This window comes from Colletotrichum orchidophilum (assembly GCF_001831195.1).
Source record: "Colletotrichum orchidophilum strain IMI 309357 chromosome Unknown Scaffold_28.1, whole genome shotgun sequence".
Taxonomy (NCBI): domain Eukaryota; kingdom Fungi; phylum Ascomycota; class Sordariomycetes; order Glomerellales; family Glomerellaceae; genus Colletotrichum; species Colletotrichum orchidophilum.
This window is the reverse complement of record NW_019172984.1, coordinates 267185-286799: the sequence shown is the minus strand read 5'-3', so window position 1 is coordinate 286799 and position 19615 is coordinate 267185. Positions and strand designations below refer to the sequence as shown.

Genomic DNA, 19615 nt, shown 5'->3' with positions numbered 1-19615 from the left:
GCAATCTTGCATTCTACATCCTCGACCTTCCTCCTCTCGTTTAGCTAGCTCGAAGACCAGGTACGAACGAAGCTGACCGCCTGTCGCTGAAGTTATCGTGATCCGTGACGTGCCCTGCCGTCTTGTATTCGGTAGCATTGCTGGGGTGTCTGGTTCTTACTAAAGGTCATCTCTGACCTAATCCTGCACTTCGTCCCGTCGAACCTACACAGAGCCACACACACGCACTATCTCTCTCTCTCTCTCTGTCTCTCTCCATCACACACATTTCTCGCCACAAGCCCACAACTTACTCCCAATTCACGTCCTGCAAATCCCTCAAATCTCATCGACGCTGCCTACGCTGTCGTGAAGGGCGTGTTATTGTCTCCCCAGCGCCCCCAGGTGCCCATCCGCCGCCCACCATGGTTGTATTTGACGGTCACGAGTACCTCACCGAAGAGGAGAAGCGCCTCAAGGAAGACCGTAGGCGCGTGAAGTACTGGAAGAAATGGGGCCCCTACGTTGCCGAACGTCAATGGGCCACTGGTGAGTCGCAGCTTCAGCTCCAGCTGCTACCATTGCTGCCACTGCTGCTGGCGACCCCCCATCAGCGAAACAAACATCATCTAATCGCAGCTGTGTCGTAGTGCGAGAGGACTACAGTCCCGACGGAGACGCGTGGAGTCGTGAGGACCCCTCCCCCCGCCATTCCCCATGAGCCTCCAATTGCAGCCCGCTGATAGCATGCCCCAGACTTTACCCACGACGACGCACGATCCCGAGCCTACAGATGGGGTGAGGATGGAATTGCTGGCGTTTCTGACACACATGGCTTCCAAAATATCGGCTTTTCTTTCTGGAATGAGGAAGAGTAAGCCGACACTCGTCGTTTACCTCTGCTTCGTACCAGTGGCTGATGATTAGACAGTGATTTCCTCAAGGAGAGATTGTTTGGTCTCTCGAATCCCCAGGGTAACCATGGCGAGAGCGTCAAGGAAGCTCACTTCCACGTCGACAACACGCCCGTAAGTAGCTGACGATTTCCCTGACATCTGTGGTTCAGTAGCTAACAGACACTGTAGACAGTAAGTTTGACAGAGGCAGTCCCCAAATGCCCATACTGATAAATCACCCGCAGCATTCCTACATGAAATTCCTCTACAAGTACCCGCAGAAAAAGTTTCCCTACAAGGACTTGTTGGAAGAGAATGCGCGCAGAGGCAAGGAGGACAAGGAATACCAGATCGTCGATACAGGCATCTTCGACGAAGATAGGTACTGGGATATTTTTATCGAAACGGCAAAGGAGACGGAAGACCCTGAGGAGATCCTGTTCCGTGTTACCGCATGGAACAGAGGTCCCGATCCGGCACCGCTTCACATTGTGCCGCAAATGTGGTTCCGCAACACTTGGGCTTGGGGCCGGGAGCCTGAAGATAAGAAGCCATCCATTGAGAACGTTGGCGAGGGCCTGGCCAAGTCCAAGCATCACAAACTCGGAGACCGTTACTTCCTGATGTCGCCCTCTCCCGGTGTCGGTTCCAGCGGCGAGGACGTCATACCACAGATGTTGTTTACTGACAACGATACCAACTATGAGCTGTTGTACGAGCAGGAGAACAAGACCCCATATGTCAAGGATGCCTTCCACCGTCACATTTGCGAGAAGGAAAAGGGGGCCGTCAACCCAGCACAGAAGGGCACCAAGTGCGCGGCATGGTTCAGCTTCAATGAGGATGGCGGTGTTCCCCCTGGCGAGTGCGCCGTCGTCCGTTTCCGTTTCTCCAAGAAGAATCAAACCTACTTCGACGAGGGTGACTTTGATGACCTGGTCGATCTCAGAATCGCTGAGGCAGACGACTTCTACTACCGTCTCAGCCCACTCCCCATGGCAGACGACCTTCGCAACATTCAGCGTCAGGCCTTCTCCGGTATGATGTGGACGAAGCAGCATTACCTCTTTATTTGGGACCAGTGGGCGAATGGCGATCCGACACAACCCCCTCCACCACCCGGAAGAAAAGACATTCGTAACTCTCAGTGGAAACACATGCACTGCGACGATATTCTGTCCATGCCCGACTCGTGGGAGTATCCCTTCTTCGCCGCGTGGGACAGTGCTTTCCACTGCATCACATTGGCAATGATGGACCCAGACTTCGCGAAGAAGCAGCTTGATCTCTTCACCAGAGAGTGGTACTGCCATCCCAACGGCCAGTTGCCAGCGTAAGTCATTTCTTAAAACGACTGAACTAGATTGGTACTGACGCCGTATAGATATGAGTGGAACTTCGGCGACGTAAACCCCCCCGTTCATGCATGGGCCACGTTCCGTGTGTTCAAGATTGAGCGAAAGCTCTACGGACGACAGGATTTGGACTTCCTCGAGAGAGTTTTCCAGAAGCTGTTGTTGAACTTCACCTGGTGGGTTAACCGCAAAGATGCCGAAGGCAAGAACGTTTTCGAGGGAGGCTTCCTGGGTCTCGACAACATTGGTCTTTTCAACCGCTCTGAGCCCCTCCCTACTGGTGGCTCTTTGGAGCAGGCTGACAGTACCGGATGGATGGCCTTTTACTGTCTCAGCATGCTCAACATTGCTCTTGAGCTTGCAAAGCACCGCCGCACATACGAGGATATTGCTTCCAAGTTCTTCGAGCACTTCATTTTCATTAGTGACGCCATGACCTTCAGAACTGGTCAAAAAGACGAAAAGTCACTATGGAACGACGAGGATGGCTTCTATTATGATGCCATTTCATGGGGCGGCCCCTGGATCCAGCAGCTTCCAGTCCGGTCTCTCGTCGGATTGATCCCGCTTTACGCAACCCTGACTCTCGAGCCCGAGCTCATCAACAAGCTGCCATCGTTCAAAAAGCGGGTTGATTGGTTTATGGAGAACCGCTGTGATTTGGCCGAGAGAAACATGGCCAGTATTGCCAAGCGTGGAAAGGGAAACCGAATCCTCTTGTCCATTGTCAGCAAGGACAGGCTCGAGAAGATTCTATACCGCATGCTCGACGAGGACGAGTTCTTCAGCGAACATGGAATTCGGTCCTTGTCCAAGTATCACAAGGAGAAACCGTTTTCGATGGAGGTTAATGGCCAGACCTTCTCTGTTGGCTACGTCCCTGGTGACTCTGACAGCGGTCTGTTTGGCGGTAACAGTAACTGGAGAGGTCCCATTTGGTTGTGTGTCAACTTCCTTCTGGTGGAGTCCCTTCAGAGATTCTTCTTGTTCTATGGACATGAGTTCCAGGTCGAGTGTCCCACGGGGAGTGGCGACTACATGCACTTGGGCCACGTCTCCGAAGAGATTCAGCATCGTCTGCAGCACCTGATGACTCGCAACGATGAGGGTCGCCGTAGCATCAACCATGGAAACGACCTGCTCGACTTTGATCCCTACTGGAAGGACTACCTTTGGTTCTATGAATTCTTCGACGGCGACAGTGGTCGCGGACTCGGCGCTACCCACCAGTGCGGTTGGACCGGTCTGATGGCTCGCATGATTCACGATACTGGGTGGGATGACCTCTAATCCACCAACTTTGAACAAGATTGCTAACGAGGTTTTCTAGTATCAACTGCCGTCTGCCTCATACTCCCCGCACCCCCTCAGCGGGAATGTCTCACTACTTTGATGATATCTTTGCCCGCGGCACTGACCGTCGTGGCTCAATGACCCCTGGCCCCGGTGGGAAGCCACGGATGCGGAGATCATCGACGGCGAGGTCCATTGGAGCAAGGAGCGACTTTGACGAGACTAATGGCGACGACTCACTGAGCAACTCGGCCACGCTGGATGACCCTGAGAAGCTCAGACAAAGGATGAGAGAGCAGTCGGAAGCTGACGCGCATATGCATCGCTACATTTCGGATCAGCTGGAGCGGTTCAAGGAGGACAAAGAACAACCCGGTGGGAACGACAACGAATATGAGGCTGGCGCCTAGAGCTTCACTACAGTGATCAGAAGATGCGAAGAGTTGACGGAATAGCTGGTGATGGGGTGTTTGAATGAGGGCGGTTAAAAGAAGCGTACGAGTGCATCCATGGAGTTTCCTTGCGTAAGTACGCATAATGGCAGGACTAAACTGTCATCAATGCACATAGAGCCATATACAGGACTGTTAGACTGCAGAGGTAGAGATCCCCGGGCTTAATATACGTAGATTGGGTTTCAAACCAGATTGCTATGCTCGTTCCGCTTGAAACAAATATAGTTGAAACTATGTCTGCTCAAGGGGCAAGACATCAAAAGGTGGGCTTTGGCGTGCTATACGCCTCTTTATGAACTTGGCTATCAGAGAAATTACCCACACTTCTCTGTACTAGATTTCAAGTACATCAGAGGCCTAGTTCTTGACGAAAGGGGCGTTGGAGCTCCTCGTCGCCCATGCCTCCCTTATTTTACTACGTGAAAAGCGCTCTCTGCTGCCCCTTGAGCTGTCCCGGAAGCACGCTGGCTGGGGCAGAAGCAAGGGTAGGTCTGGATCTTGAAGTTGGGCGATGGGTATTGAGCGATAGTAGAATCCATTATTGGGCTGGATGTTTAGTATTGTCCATCCAGCGTTACAGAGGCTTGCTTTGTCTTGGTGATTCACACCGAGTGCCAGCCAAGAAAGAAGGTAGCTAGTTAGGACGAAGGCGGACGGAGCGGTATGTTTGTTGTAAGAGGTTCCGTGAATGCTTCTATTGTAGATAGACTATGCACAGCTTTCGTCTCATTTGGCCCGGGGAGGGGGAATATGGGGGTGAGTGGCCAACGTCATCTTCCCAGCTCCATCCAGCTTTTTCTCCACAAGAGTTTTTAGATCAGTAGAGGCTCTGAGGGTTTTCATCCCCCCTCCTGATCATTACACATGGGAAAACCCGACCCCCTCCGCAAGAAAAGCAGCCCTCCTCATCCTCCTGTCCCCCTCCCCTCCCTAACCCCCCGGTCAAGTTTACAAGAGAGACACACACACAAAGAGAAAATAAGGGAGGTTGGTTTGGAGAGAAGGAGGATTAGGATTGTGTCATGCTAGTATGATGGAAGTGTGTGTTTTGTGTTTTACAAAGTATCAGTGAGAAGCTTGTTGAGCTTGGCAATCTTGCCAGAGACGCTGAGGTCAATGGTCCGGTCGCCAATCTCGACAATGAGGCCTCCGACGATATCGGGGTTGACCTAGAAACGAGGCGTGTTAGTCAATGACAATCATTTTTGCCATAGCCCTGACTGAAGGTATCTCGGGGAACAGCTCGGAGTTGGGATGGCGGGTGGTTTTAAACGTACGGTGTTGGTGACCTTGAGCTTCTTGCCCTGGCCGACGTAGGAGGACTTGGCGATGGAGGTCTCGAGGCGGTTAAGGGTCTTGTTGTCGAGTTGCTGGAAATGGTGTTAGTGGCATATTTTGAGCAATGGCCTCGCGTGCCTGTGCGAAATTGCCTCGTTCAGGTTGAACTTTCGAGATCCACCCCTACCCATTCAAGACAGAAGTCTTTCTAGTCTGTCTTGTATCTCTCCAAGGCGCATGGCACATGTCCCAGCTCAAATGTCAAAAGAAAAGAAGAAGAAACATACCGTGGCGCTGGTGACAATGAGCTCAACCTCGCCGCGGGCGGCGCTCATGATCTCGGCGAACTTCTGGGTGATACCGGGGAGGAGGCCGAGGCGGTTGTTCTCGGCGAGGGCGGCGAGGAAGTTCTTGACCGTCTCCTGGGAGCCGGCACCGGCCTGCTTGGTGAGCTCGGCGACGATGGCGGCCTTGTCCTCGGGGGTCAGGGTGGGCGCGGCGAGGACGGTGGTCAGCTTGGGGTCCTTGGCGAAGATGCCCTCGAGGGTGGCCAGGGCCTTGGCCGTGGGGTCCAGCGAGGAGGTCTTGGAGGCGGCGGTGTACTGGAGAGAACGCAGTTAGCCGTCTGGAAACTTGGGCTTTTTCTTCCGGTTATTTTTTTTTCCCTTCAACCTCGTTCCCCCCATTCCGAAAAGCTTCCTCATTCCCATCAATCCTCCGAATCAACAACTTCCTCTTCCACCAATGCACCCAATTGAATACCCTACGTCGTCTGAGGGGGAAAATTATTGTGACGAGAGGAACAGATGCGTACCAGAGCAGTAGCGTAGGTGCCGTCGAGGCCAAAGACGGCAACCGGGGGCTTAACGGCCTCGGTCGCGGCGGCAGCGGCGTAAGTGCGGACGGCCGGGGCGCGGGCGACGAGGCGCGAAGCGGGAGCCGCCGCTCGGAGGGTGCGAACAGCCTGTCTCGAGAACATTTCGGGCGAAGGAAGCGAGAGAGGTTCCGGTTGTGTGGGTGGTGGAGTTCAATTGAAGATGGGAGACGGGCGGAGGGAGGGATGGCTGGGTTCGAACAGACGCAGTAGTGGTAGCTTGCGTCGGTTTTCGAGGTTGAGGTTTGAACTTCGGCAATTTGGGATGTTGATGCCTTGGGACTTAGCTGCTGTATGCTTAGTGACTGTTAAGGCATCAACTTAGGTAAGCGGGTCCAGGGCTCGGGTCGGTGGAAATCGGAGGTGTTCGCTGCTACCTTGCCTAAGGGGGAGAGAGTGTGTGTGTACCTAGGACAGAGCAAGCGCGTAATGCCCTTATAGGGATCACGACACTTCCGGGACAGTCTGTCATTAGGCTGTCTTGAGTCTGATAGTTTTTAAAAATAAACGTTTTTCTACTAGATTCCAATACCTCCAAGTGGCTTATTTAATAATCTATCTCTTATGGCCTCTATTGGCCTAGATGCTCTGTCCTTGACTGGTCATTTAAATAAAAAGAGGAAAGTACGACGAGGTAGGCACACAACGCCTGAATATGAGGATTTTGCTCTGCTGGAAGGCGAGACTGTTGTGTAATTGCCTTTATTTGATAATTGATTTTATACCGACATGCTGGTTTCACTATGTCGAGGCACTGTTCTAGGTTCTGTACACAAAGGCCCAAGCTCAACTTTGTGAGGTCGGGCGGTTTTGGTGTCTTGAGATGAATTCACTTTGGGTCTCGCAGTAAGAACCGAAATCACGCACTCAAGGATGCACAGCGGCCTGGTCATTCTCAATACTCGAATTCTCAACCCAAAGCCGTACTACCCGTTACCCAGTGTGTAGTCTACAGTGATATCACAATAACCGCTGCCATGCTTCGTGTCCACAGGCTCAGCAGTGCCAAAGCCCAACGCGCCAATCATCAGACCTTCCTTATTACCTTGCCAACCAGGCCTGTCATCCATGTTTCCCCAACGCCTAGACAATGCATGCATTCATATTCTCGAAAGGCTAGCCCAGCCTGTCTCAGTCGCTCTCAATCATCTTCTCCGCGAGGTCGTTCAGGGGACCGTAAAAGTCTTTGCCACTAGCCAGCTTGTGCTCGTCGACGAACAGAACGTATTGCTTGAAACTTGTGTTGAGGTGGGGCTCCAGACCAAGCTCTCTGATGACTGCGTAGTGGTGGCAGTAAACGTGGGCATAAACGCGATACATGCGCTTGAAGATCTGTCGCACAGTTGAAGGAAATGATTTGGGGAAGGCAACGCCTAGTACCTCATATTAGCATCCATCTCCAATTCGCGAGAGACCAAGCATTGCGCACCAATTCTGCTCGGCAGGATCTGCTCATCGTCAATGTGTCGCTGCACCCAGGCCATCAAGTGCTCAATGTAGTCCGGTGCGGCCATCTTAGTCGGCCTCTTGTAGTTCTCACTGTCCTGCCACAAGTATTCGAACTCGTCTGTTGCCTTCATCTCAGGACATGACTGAGGCGAGCAGAACTCGGTAATAGCGCCATAGAGGAGGTTGATCTGGTTGTAGAAGTCGACCACTGCATTCGGGGCGCGTAAGTCGTGCTGTCTTCTTTGTTCCATGTACCCCGTCCTTGGAACGAACTCACTATTGACTGCCAACCACTCATTCTCGTCTTCGCCTTCGGGCAGTTTCACGACCTTGCGCAAGCTGCCGCCTCCAAGCGTGGCCTCGGCATACTGTCGCAGCGCAACGCCGTTGTTGGCTCCCTTGACGGTGCGCGCCCGAAATTGGTTCCTAGCCGCCTTCTGGTTACTGTCGTCCTCATAGTCGTCGTCAGCAGCTGTCAACACTGGTTCGGAAATCTGCGGTTCGGGGATCTGGATGACGGTAACGTCCCGATTGACGAGACTACCACTGCGGTTCCGTGGAGGAGGATCGGACACCGCTGGCGGCACTGAGGGCGGCAGCAGTGGTATCCCCGCCAGCAAGCCCGTCCTCACACTTAGGTACTGCAAAAGGGACATCATGGAGGCGGTGGTGGGCGTGGTACTGACACTGTGAGGCCCGCGACCCTGTCCATGGTGGGCGGCGTTTAGTATCGAAATGGGCTCGAAAGGTGGCTGACGTTTTATGTTATCGTCGAAGGCTGCTCATTCCAGCGGTTAGCGGGGCGATGGAACAGTTGAAATTCGAAGGGAAACGCTGAGAGATGCCGTTGACATTGTGACATACCAGATAGTCATACGACTTCGAAAGATGTCGTTTGGATGCTCGTATCCTGTTTGCGCGACCGGGAGAGGTATGTCTGGACGTAAAATGTCAAATCAAGATGATGTTGGATCCACGGTGCGCGCTGTTGGTTGTTTTGGGTGCCATGAGGTAAGGTGCCTGCGTATGCCTGTGAAAGGGTCCCCCCTACTACATTGAAGGGATGAGTGGTGTTTATGCGCTTGCCCAATCGGTGCGGTTGCTGGGCTGCAGGAGCCTGGCTGATGGAGACGCTAGCCACATTTACCCCTGCCAGGTGTGGCTGAAATGGCTCCAAGTGCCTGGGGCTGTTCCGCCTTCCCCAGCCCCAGCCCAGTGACGGACAGCCGAATGACATCGGGTGGGGCTCCTATTTCCCGGAGCCAGAATTACGGCATTTTGGATTCCCGTACGGCAACAAGCAGTTACTATTGGATGTGCTTTAGACCGTACTCCTACTTCAAGTCCGATGGCAAAACATCTCGAAAATATGACCCCGGTCCAGCCGCACCGCCCAAGTGCAGGTATCCTTGTCTACTTCTCCGCAATCAAGACTGAATCCTCCTCGAGGACTTCTGCCGGCCTGGATTTTGAATAGCCTCAATTCCAAAGCGGAGACAATGTTATCCCCGCATTCGTAATTCATCTCCCCTCACCTTTCCCTCCACTCCATGACCAGGAACACCAGGCGTATCAATAGTATGGCAATGGTTCCTTCGGTGCATAACACACCGAAGGTGTGTAGTTCGTGGACAAAACCATGGACACAAGCCTCACACATGACCACAGAGGGGAGACTGGCTCAAGAGTCGTCGTGGCCATTCCGCAGATCTCTTGAACAAATTAATGGCAGCCCCGCGCAATCCGTACTCCGGTTGTTGATTCTAAACCCATCACGTAGCCCCTGATTTCCAGATGCAGTCCTGATTCTCTGTAATTGAAAGGAGTCAGCCATGCGTGCTGTACACATCCTCCCGCTGCTATGCAGCCTCATCGAGGCCAAGATTGACAGACAGAAGGTCGTCCGAGCCTTCAACCCCTGCCGCAATGCCAGCGCCTCTGAGACGCCGCTGCAGGTAGGCAATGGCAACTTTGCCTTTGGCGCCGACGTTACAGGTCTCCAGACCTTCAGCCCCTTTGCGACGATGTCGACATGGGGCTGGCACAATTTCAGCCTGCCCACCACGCCTGGCCAAACTGAGATCGAAGGTCGGTCGAGATGGCAGAGAATTAAAGAACGAGGAGTTGTAAAATATACGCTGACAACGTATGCGCTAGACTACCATGGCACAGAGTGGTGGACGCACGGCCGAATTGTTCAGTACAACATGGCCAATCCGTCAAATAACGACATCGCGGACTGGCTCCGCGAGAATCCTCACCGCATCAATCTAGGCACCATCGGCTTCTCCTTCTCCGATGGTAATATGGCAGTCACAGAAGACGTGCTTAGCAATAAGCAACAGACATTAGACATGTGGACGGGCGTCATCCATTCCCGCTTCACGTACAAAGACCACACCGTAAAAGTCGAAACCTGGGCCGATCCAGCCTCAGATAGCATCGCCGTGTCCGTCGAGTCGGGTCTCCTCTCTTCAGGCGCCTTGTCCATCTTCTTCGACTTCCCCTACCCGACGAACGATAAGTTTGGCGCACCCTTTGTCGGAGCCTTCAACCTGACGGACTTGCACAAGACGTTCCTCTCGACCTCTGGCGGAGGAGGGATCAACCAGGCCAGGATCCATCATGATCTAACCACGACGCAGTACGACTTGGCACTCGAGTGGGATGTTGCGGGTGGTAGCGGCGCTATCAAGAAACCCACTGACGGGAGCCATCGATATGTTCTCTCAACTAGTGGGACGAATACGCTGCGGTTCACAGCCAACTTTGCGCCTTCTACACCCAAGTCTCGGCCCAGATATTACGATGTCGTGGCGGCTTCGCGGGAATGGTGGCCGTCATATTGGTCCAAGGGGGCCTTCATAGACTTGACGGGCACCGCAGATGCAAACGCGACTGAGCTTCAACGTCGAACGATTCAGTCTCAGTATCTCGTAGTAGTAAACTCGGCGTCATATTACCCCCCGCAGGGTAAGTCGACGTAGCAAGCCTCTCCCTTGTAAATACTTTTCACTTGAGAATCATGCTGAAAGGAAAACTAGAATCCGGTCTTGTAAACAATGGATGGTTCGGCAAGTTCCATGTAAGAACCTTCTTCCTGCTCCTCCAAACATGACGACAACCAGCTTATTTGAACCTCCAAGATGGAAATGATCCTCTGGCACACCCTCCAATTCGCCCGCTGGAATAATCACGCCCTCCTCGCCCGCTCCCTCCCGCAAACCTACACCCACCTGCTCCCCTCCTCCCTCACCCGCGCCTCAACGCAGGGCTACGCCGGCGCCCGCTGGGGGAAGATGACGGACCCCTCGACTATCGACGCCCCCGGCGAGATTAACACCCTTCTGATATGGCAGCAGTCGCACCCCATGTACTTCGCCGAGCTCGCGTACCGCCATGCGCCTAACCCGGAAACCCTGGCCGAGTGGGACGACGTCCTCACGGCGACGGCGGACTTCATGGCCTCGTACGCCTTCTTGAACGAGACGACGGGCGTCTACGACCTCGGTCCGCCAATGTACCCCGTCTCGGAGAACACGAACCCCAACGCCACTGTCAACCCGACGTTTGAGCTCGCGTACTGGCGTTTCGGACTCGACGTGGCAATATCGTGGAGAACCCGCCAAAACCATTCCATCCCAGAGTCCTGGACCACCGTCAGAGACAATCTCGCGCCCCTGCCAGTCGTCGACGGCACGTACGCCGTCTACGAAGGCATTCCAAACATGTGGACCAACACGACGGTGCAGGACCACCCGGCCATGGCGGGCATCTTCGGCCTCCTCCCGCCGCCGGCCTCTGGCCCGCCGTTGAACCGCACGGTGCTCGAGGAGACGGCGGCTCGCATATGGGGCCTGTGGGACCTGGACGAGTCCTTTGGGTGGGACTTTCCCATGCTCGCAATGAACAGCCTGCGCCTGGGCGACGTGCGGCGCGCGGTTGAATACCTTCTCCATCCGAAGTTTCAGTTCGACGACGCAGGGTATCCCATTGGTGGGGCGAGGGTGCCGACGCCGTACTTCCCGAGCTCGAGTAGCTTGCTGCTGGCCATGGCCATGATGGCCGGAGGATGGGATGGTGGGGAGGGGCCTCACTTCCCCAGCGGGTGGGATATCGCGGTCGAAGGCTTCGTTCCTGGACTGTAGATGAGAGCGAAACCTGTAAATCGGCGGCCAATGCGCCTTGACTTAACTTGCCTTTGAAGTGCAATACCGGATTTCTCAGGCGGTCTTGCACAACCATTCTCGAGGTGAGACTTAGTCTGGTGATAGATCGCTAGATAGATAAAGAAAATCGAACAAATCGCATAACTGCAAAGCTTTTGGTAGACATTTTTTTGAATGCTCTAAATTCCTCTTCTTCTGCTGGCGTCAGTCGTAATGACCAGACCCTGTATGATGAGCATTTCACAATATTCTGCTCAAGCATCCTACCAGCCATTTCACTATGGCATTAGAAGGACAAAATGGAAAGCCGGTGCGTTAAACCACCCGGCGACCTCAGAGACCAGCCAATTTTTGCTTCAGCAGCTCGGGCTTCGACCTGCTCTTCCAGCTCAAACCCAACCCAGTCCCACTTTCATTCGGCGTACATTCGTGATTCATATGGTATGAATAAAAGCCTATAAGCTGCCCGAGCAGTTGTTGTCCTGGTGGTAAAGGTTCCCACGTAGAAAGTCATCGTGGGTTGGGGGGGGATACGATTAAGAAACGGAGAATCAGAGCAAGATCTCGCCCATATTCTCGCCCTCGAAGCCCAGCGTACTGAGCTTCTTGAGCCGCCCCTTGTCGCGCGCCTTCTCCTTCTCTTTCCTCTCGTTTGCCAGACCCTGGACGAGTTTGAGGTCGCCCAGCTCGTAGCCCACCGGGGGGTCATCGTCCTTGTCGAGATCGATCTCGCCCAAGAGGAGCACGTTCTCGCCGCGCACGAGAAAGATGCCGCGCTTAATATCCGCGAAGAGGCCACCTTCGCGAGGTGGGTTGGCTTCCGGGTCCGGGTGGGCGTAGACGCGCTCGACGGTGTCTTGGAGAACGAGATTGGCTAAGCAAGTAGAAGGGCACAATATCAGCTTTTGACTGCGCTCTTAGCTGATGCGGTCCGGTCTGCCGTGTATACATACCGAATTGGTCCCAGCTACGGAGGACGCCGATCAGTTTGCGCCCATCGCGCAATGCGACCATGAGCTTCTCTGACGGAAGGTTAGCGTTGGTGTCGCGAACAGTACCGCAGCGCTATGCGGCTGAGGCTGCCGTGGTTTTTCCCATACTGTCGGTCATGTCCAGCAGCTGCGCCGCAGTGGTGAACATCTGGGGCGGAAGCTGAGGGGTCTGTTGAGGCGGCGGCGCGCGGCCGCCAAGAACGGGTTGGGCCCCTTGGGGAGGGGCATCGGAGATGTTGAGGTTTTCCATTGTTATCTCGTTGGCATTGGTATATTGTAGTTATTGCATTCGGGCCTGTCCCAGTCCATCGATTTGGGTACGAAAGAGGTTGCGGCGAATGCGATGCGGCAAAGCGAATAGGTGAATTATAATGTGTCGCGGAGGGACATCATCAGGCGAGGATTCGTTTTTGTTTGCAGCTTGCTTCACTCTTGTTGGTACGGACGATTGTACCTAATTCGCTTCTTTTAGGTTAGGAACGCTGGGTGTTTTCGATCAAGCCATCATCATCGTGGGGTCCATCCCTGGTAAGGCTTGGTGTGGCGGTGTTCAAAAAGGTAATACCCGACTTACCTGGAATGCGGCACCGGAAGGCCTGTTTTTGCGTCATCCGAAAAAGAGACAACATACCTACCTTACCAACCTTACCTTACCTTAAGGTACGTCAAGGCGGGATCTGGACGGCCCCCGGCAGAGACCGCAAGCACAGATCGTTTGCTGGTTGGAGGCTGGCGGCTGGGGCACGTGAAAGGCGGGGCATGAGTCAATCCCTGCTGTCAAAATTTCTGATGATCTCAGATGCATGCGGGGCAGTTGCAGTCCCTGATACAGTGGAGGGGAAGCAACCAGTCCGGCTGTCTGTTCTCGACTTCCAGTGTGTGCGCAGACTGGGTAGGTGGGTGAGGTAGGTTCTGTGTCGCGCAAGTGACAGGAGACAAAGGTTTTGTACCGGGAATGGGTCACCCAAATCCCGAGAAGATTGCAGCTTTCTTACTTCAGGCTTTCTGTTATATCTCTCTCACGACACTGCTCTCTGCGGACCATTGCGTTGGTCTATCTATAATCAAATAACCATTTTGTCTCGCGAAAAGCCCCCAACGATTCCCAAGAGCGTTGGTGTACCATCACAGGTAACTATGACTGCCATAAAAAGCCATCCGCATCGCCGAATCTTAATCGCAGTTTTGGTCTCTGATGCATCCCATACCAGTCCTGGGCGGCCCCTTTTTGATTTTCGTCATCTATAGCAAGCAAGCCATCAACGCCCATGTCATAATGCAATTATTTTTCTTTTTTTCTCTTTTCCGTGGCGGGTCAATAAGAAAGTGGTTTCGTCTGTAACGCGAACGGAGTTGACCATTTAGGTGCTTTCCAGGGGCCAATATCTCCTCTGTCGGGAGTCAAGGGGCCTGTGACACTTGCAGGTTCGTAATGGAGATGGATAAATTATCTCGAGGCGCATTCTCGGTTGACGACAGCGGTGACCATGGTAGCATTGCACGCCGTAAAGACGCACGCGTTCGCGTTGGTAGTCAAGGGGAAAGGCCAAGGGACCACGGCGCTCAATGCGCCGAGCGCGTATCATGACTTCTTCATAGTACATCTTGTCAATGCCTCGAGGAGCTCTGGTCGAGCTGCCAATGCATCTTTGGCTTGGGCATATGTCATCCACTGACGCTCCCTCTTGTGGCTTTCGGGCCAAGCGTCCTCTTGTGCCGTGACGGTAGCCTCGTAGAACCTGTACAAGGCCTTGGCTGAGTCTTTGCTAGAGTGCTTCGGTGCTCTTGTCTCGACGATGTCTCCCAAATCATAGTCAATTTCGATGGTAATACCTGCTTCCTCCCAGGCTTCACGCGCCGCAGCTTCGGTGCACTCCTCGTCCGTCTCCCAGCCGCCCTTGGGCAGCACCCAGCCCTTCCGGCGAGTGGACTGGATGAGGAGGACGTAGCGCTTGTCCTTGGTCAGGGGGACGACACCAGCAACTAAGCGCTCGCCTTTGGAGTTGTAACCTGCGATTACCAAGGTGTTAGTGGGTCCCGCGCAGCGAGCAGGCGCACCAGGGTCGGGGGAAGAGGCTCAGAATAGGAGGGGTTTTGCCTCTGCCCCGTTTGCGCACTTACGCTGCTTGCTTCTTCCCGTGCGTGACTCCATCGTCCGCTCCTTGTGAGAGGAAGCCATTTCGGACAGCCTGTCTATCGCGGGGTATGTTGTGGAATGTGTTTGGGGTCGGTTATGGTGGGGGCTGCTCTGATATGCGGTGGCGGTATGTCCGGCAGCTTTTTTCCCTTCGCAAGTTGATTTGCAAGCCCAAAGCTGTCCGGGCGGCGGTGGGTGTCGGGGTTCGATGCGGGTTCAGAAGTTTTTCAACGACATGATCGCGTTGTTCCAGTGGTATGAGCGGTTGGTAGTGGGAAAGGATGCGGGATCACACGACTGCGAGAGAATCTTGACGAGTGAATCGCAGGTTGTTGGCGCGTGTTGAAGCTTCGGACGAGACTCGGGTCTGAGGGCCAGCAGCTAACCAAATTTCTCTGCGAGCTTCTGAGAGATCCGACCAGGGCAGAGCCAAGGCGGTGCGATCGTAGGTGCGCAGAGAGCGAGAGAGAAAGAGAGACCAGTAGAGGGAACGCTCGGATGGATTCACCACCACAATGGAGAAACGAGTGGGACCAGCCTGTGTCGGGCCAGCAGTCGCACGTTTCCGGCCAAAGGGCAAACCTTGACCGAGCCGAGTCACTCGATGGCTTACAGAAAGCGAAGTCGGGCAGACAGGTGTCGGCCGGGCGATGGGGATACGACAGAACAGCAGGAAAGCTCGTCGTCTTGGCTGGTTCGGGGTTTGAGGGTTTTGGGTGACAAAGGTTGCTGCCGTGGACCAGGGAGGAGAAGGAGGAGAATAAGGCGGAAGGACGCGGCGTCAGATATGACTGAGGCACGCACCACCGAGTGACGGAAGGCCCCAGTGAGAGGGTAAAAGATGGGGATTGTATCCTTTGGCTTACGAGCTGACCTGAATGAACACACGGAGCAGAGTTGTTCAACGTGGAAAGTGAAAGAAGTCAAGGCCGGGAAGGGTCAGGGTGGGCTTGAGTTGCTGAGGCGGCGGCAGTAATAGTAGCTGGGAGCTCTGGTGGAGGCCAGAGGGTGGCATGTCTCGTGCCATAAGAGCAAAATTGGGCGGGAACGGGCTCCATGGGAAATTAAAGTTGATTTATATACTTAGCCCTTTGAAGACAGAGCTTGTGCCTCCAACAGCCCACGGTGCCGGGCAGGGGGAGGACTACTAAGGTGGTCAAGCTAGCAGGCTACGCGGGCCAGAAAAAAATGAAGGAAGGCGGGAGGTCAGGGAGGGTATGATGCCAGGCTGGGGACGGATACCTAGGTAGGTTGGTGTGTGTGTTTGTGTGTGTGGAAAGAAAGTGTGGTGTGGCTGCGGCGTGTGGTAAGGATGAACAGAGCAGTCAAGGTGGACAGCAGAAGCAGAGGCGTGACTTGAGCGTGAAAAGCCGACGAGAGTGTGTCGAAAGACAGGGAAACAATAATAAATAAAAATTAACAGGGTGTGGCAAGGACAGGCAGGAGGAGATGGGGATGAGAAGTGACATGCATGGGGAATGCTCCCCGTTGGTCTCTGGGATTCAGTCAGGGCAGGGACGGACCAGCTCAACCTGACATTCGGGGACGGGAAAGACCAGGGAAGGGTAGGCACAGTATTCTGTACCTTCCTCTCTCTTTTTCTGTGTCTCTCTCTGCCTGTCCCTGCGTCCGCCCTCCAATCACGTTCTCCATTTCCAATACTCGGACAGAACTACAAACTCGTACACAGGTAGCCTTTGGGCACATTGTCCAGACAAAATGTCCTCTCCTTCTGGGCCCCTCAAGCAACCTGAAAGGCACTCGTGAGTGCAGTGGAAAAGGCACTATTCTGGGTAAGGTACGGGGACTGTACTACGGTACATCTGGATGTCTGCTGATTGGGTACGTGGGTACATGACTTGCCGTCCGGAATTCAACGACACTGCCGCTAATCTTCCTTAAGCAAGTTAATGGATGGATCCAGGTCCCCGTCTACCAGTCTCGCCATCCACGTCCAGTCCAGACCCAGTGTTCCAGCACTTTCTCTCAGCGGCCGCTTCCAGTCATTCCGACAGTCGTATGGCCCTTCCATTCATGTCAGACTTCTCGGGCCTACGGGGTTCATACCCACTGTTCGTCGACATCGCCGCCGGCGCACTCGAACCCTCAAGCTTAAGCATTGGATGTCAAATGTGCCGCATGCCCTGCGGGCTCGGCATCCAGTGGACTTGCGGCAGGCCATGTTCCCAAAACTGTGTTAGGGGGTGGGGGTGCTGCAGCCGGGACGCGATGCGACTGGAGAGACCGGGCCATCCAGCCCAGCAGCTAGCTCCAGCGACGTTCCCTCTGTCCACCGTATCGACGTAGCACTGCTAGGCTTCCCCCACCGTTAGTTGCCGCAGCCTCTTCAGTTTCCTACCAATGTGCAGAGTAAGTTTGGACCTGCGACTTGTCAGCATCGGGGCCTTTACAAAGTCCATTCGTGTCATCAGGTCTGAAGCCTGGGAATGAGCATGAATGGTGCTTTTTGCCGTGCCTTACCCGGACGACCTATGTGTGCAATCAACAGGAGGGTCTGTCTGCCAAAGTTTGCTTGGCGTCCCCAAGGGTTGCGGCTTGCAAAGAGACAGGAACCTGAAGGATAACCTTGGAATCAACTAACCGAATAATTGTCCATGCTACCAAGACTGTCTTCAACGCCGCCTGGCGCAAACACAACAGTCCGTCTCGGTCCTTCCTCTCTCCTCTGGATCAGTGCTGGCTCGATTCAGCAAGCAGAGCCGGGGACCACCTGCACCTGCATCAGTACAAGTTCTCCGGTGCCCCCATAATCTGTTGTTCCCTTGGGCCCCGGGCCAAGCGATGCGACGAACAAGCATCTCGCTGGCACAGGTGTCCAATGCAAGCCACGCCGTGTCGCTCCAGCTAAAACAAGCAAGTGCAACAGCGCCGGTTTGGCCAGCAGGCGCCTACTGTATATGTCCTCGTGGTCCGGAAATCAGGAGACGCTGCTCGGGAACTTAACTTGCAAGGCCTATTCGCTTTGTGCTGTGTGAACACTATATGCAAGCATAGGTTCCTCTGATTCGACAAGACAAATCGAAGTCTTTGCTGGGCTACCACGCGAGGTCTCCTTAGATGACAGAGAAGCACCATGAACCGAATAGCGGCCCTTGCCAACTCAAGCGCCTCATTTGACATGCGAACAGCTGGCTTAGAGAGACCATTTGACTTCTTTCTGGAGTTAGCGAGGGGTGTCCGGCTCAGGATCGTGTGGGAATCGTCCAGGTTAAGGGCACAACCAAGATGTCAATGCCCAACCTTCAACCGAGACCGACTCATCCGCAAGCTGTTCGGCTACGGGCCATTCTCTCAACTCCGGCGACATCGGCATGGTCACGTTATATTCTAATTAGCCAAGCACTGCTGTCGGGAAGGCCGGCGTCTGCTTGAACGAAACCGAGCTTCCAAAATCGACTGCAGCAAACAGCTATCAACTTGAACGATGAATATTTTGGTGCTTCCAAAGCCTCTTACCACCGACATTATCGTGCCGAACAGTGAACCTTTTTATTGCAACTGTATCGCAGCCTGTTGGTGGCCCAACTGTAGACTCATCGCGGCAGGTTCCAATTGGGTGTTGCGAGTTTCGATGTGCTCTACCAACGTCATCCAGATCCACGTTGCTGATACCCGGAGAACGTTCCTGGCTTACTGAGGATTCGGTGTTACTTGTCTGAAAAGTAGATGATGATAACGACGATAGAACATCAAGACTGGAAAATTATAATCATATGGTACGGCTCACAACTGTATCATTACCGGAATAATATCTGTTGATAATGGACCAAAACTCCTTCGTCTCTGGCTCTCTATAAGCGGTTCCGATGAACCAGTTCAAACATGAGTTCAGGGGAGGGGTGTAGGCTGCAGCCACAAACACCCATTGCAGTTGGTTGGATTTCAGACGTTGGCGGGATGCATCCCACACTGCATCGGAGCTGGAGGCATGTCGACCGACCACTCAAGTGACAAGCGATTCACCAACCAAGTCATGCTTTCCTGTCCCGGATAGTAGGGTTTGGATGTGGGGGTGCAGCTTTAGACCAAGGTCACCGTGTGCGAGTTAAGCAGCCAAGGAAGGTCCAGTGATTCGACAAGACGGGGAGGCTGTAAGAGCATCTGAAGGTCTGTACAGAATCCTCGGCCGTTAGGTCGCTGGCGAGTACGTGCACTTGGACGCAGCTTCCGCTCTTGTATCGAGTTCTAGGGGGAGGTACGGATACAACCGAAGCAACGCGACGAAATACAACGCCTCGAAGCTCACCTGCATCCACCACCGATCGCATCTCGATGCCGCATTGCTACCTGAGGTAGGTCTCGTGTCGGTTGGTCTTGCCTCGTGTTGCTACAGCTGGTACCTTTACTCAACAGCTCCCACCAGCAGGATTTTCAGCTTGAAACCCGGAGGCCGCACCGTGAGCTCAAGCTATCTCATATCATCTTCTCATCCAGGTTCATTTCTCGCGTCATTCTCCGATCCGACAGAGCCGCCGCCGCCTCATCCTGGTACGTTGTATGCGACAGGCCCTCGGGCCAACGAGATTGCAGACCTATCCATCTGCTGTAGGGTAACGGTCCCTGTTTGCATCACACATGCTCTAGATTCTGAGCGCCTGCATATTCGTGCCTCCATCGTCGTTGGGTGACTAACCAGCAAAGACACACAGCAAACAGATAGCGGCGTATAGCTAAACAGATAGCGGCGTATAGCTAAACCGAGCCGGCGCAGTCCAGG

At 54.0% G+C, this 19615-nt stretch overlaps 6 protein-coding genes across 6 annotated transcripts; 2 read left to right on the top strand and 4 right to left on the bottom strand.

The window, feature by feature from the left end:
• Positions 1 to 404: 404 nt before the first annotated feature.
• On the top strand, positions 405 to 3933 carry CORC01_04369 (glycoside hydrolase family 63; the record flags this gene model as incomplete). Its single annotated transcript, XM_022616016.1, has 7 exons — positions 405 to 528; positions 630 to 668; positions 736 to 853; positions 911 to 1007; positions 1121 to 2208; positions 2260 to 3504; positions 3561 to 3933. The coding sequence occupies 7 exons, from the start codon at positions 405 to 407 to the stop codon at positions 3931 to 3933; spliced, it is 3084 nt and encodes a 1027-aa protein (XP_022477531.1).
• A 1100-nt stretch (positions 3934 to 5033) lies between these two features.
• CORC01_04368 (ATP synthase F1) lies at positions 5034 to 6235 on the bottom strand (the record flags this gene model as incomplete). The annotated part of the gene is made up of 4 exons (XM_022616015.1): positions 5034 to 5147; positions 5256 to 5348; positions 5544 to 5858; positions 6071 to 6235. The coding sequence occupies 4 exons, from the start codon at positions 6233 to 6235 to the stop codon at positions 5034 to 5036; spliced, it is 687 nt and encodes a 228-aa protein (XP_022477530.1).
• Positions 6236 to 7261: 1026 nt separating this feature from the next.
• Positions 7262 to 8235, bottom strand: CORC01_04367 (ploidy protein mob1 maintenance; the record flags this gene model as incomplete). Its single annotated transcript, XM_022616014.1, has 3 exons — positions 7262 to 7503; positions 7560 to 7787; positions 7857 to 8235. The coding sequence occupies 3 exons, from the start codon at positions 8233 to 8235 to the stop codon at positions 7262 to 7264; spliced, it is 849 nt and encodes a 282-aa protein (XP_022477529.1).
• Positions 8236 to 9411: 1176 nt separating this feature from the next.
• CORC01_04366 (uncharacterized protein) lies at positions 9412 to 11727 on the top strand (the record flags this gene model as incomplete). Its single annotated transcript, XM_022616013.1, has 4 exons — positions 9412 to 9667; positions 9737 to 10552; positions 10624 to 10664; positions 10726 to 11727. 4 exons carry the CDS (start codon positions 9412 to 9414, stop codon positions 11725 to 11727), a joined length of 2115 nt encoding a protein of 704 aa, XP_022477528.1.
• A 572-nt stretch (positions 11728 to 12299) lies between these two features.
• CORC01_04365 (LSM domain-containing protein) lies at positions 12300 to 12990 on the bottom strand (the record flags this gene model as incomplete). The annotated part of the gene is made up of 3 exons (XM_022616012.1): positions 12300 to 12622; positions 12702 to 12770; positions 12849 to 12990. 3 exons carry the CDS (start codon positions 12988 to 12990, stop codon positions 12300 to 12302), a joined length of 534 nt encoding a protein of 177 aa, XP_022477527.1.
• Positions 12991 to 14322: 1332 nt separating this feature from the next.
• CORC01_04364 (NUDIX domain-containing protein) lies at positions 14323 to 14919 on the bottom strand (the record flags this gene model as incomplete). The annotated part of the gene is made up of 2 exons (XM_022616011.1): positions 14323 to 14750; positions 14862 to 14919. 2 exons carry the CDS (start codon positions 14917 to 14919, stop codon positions 14323 to 14325), a joined length of 486 nt encoding a protein of 161 aa, XP_022477526.1.
• Positions 14920 to 19615: the final 4696 nt, after the last annotated feature.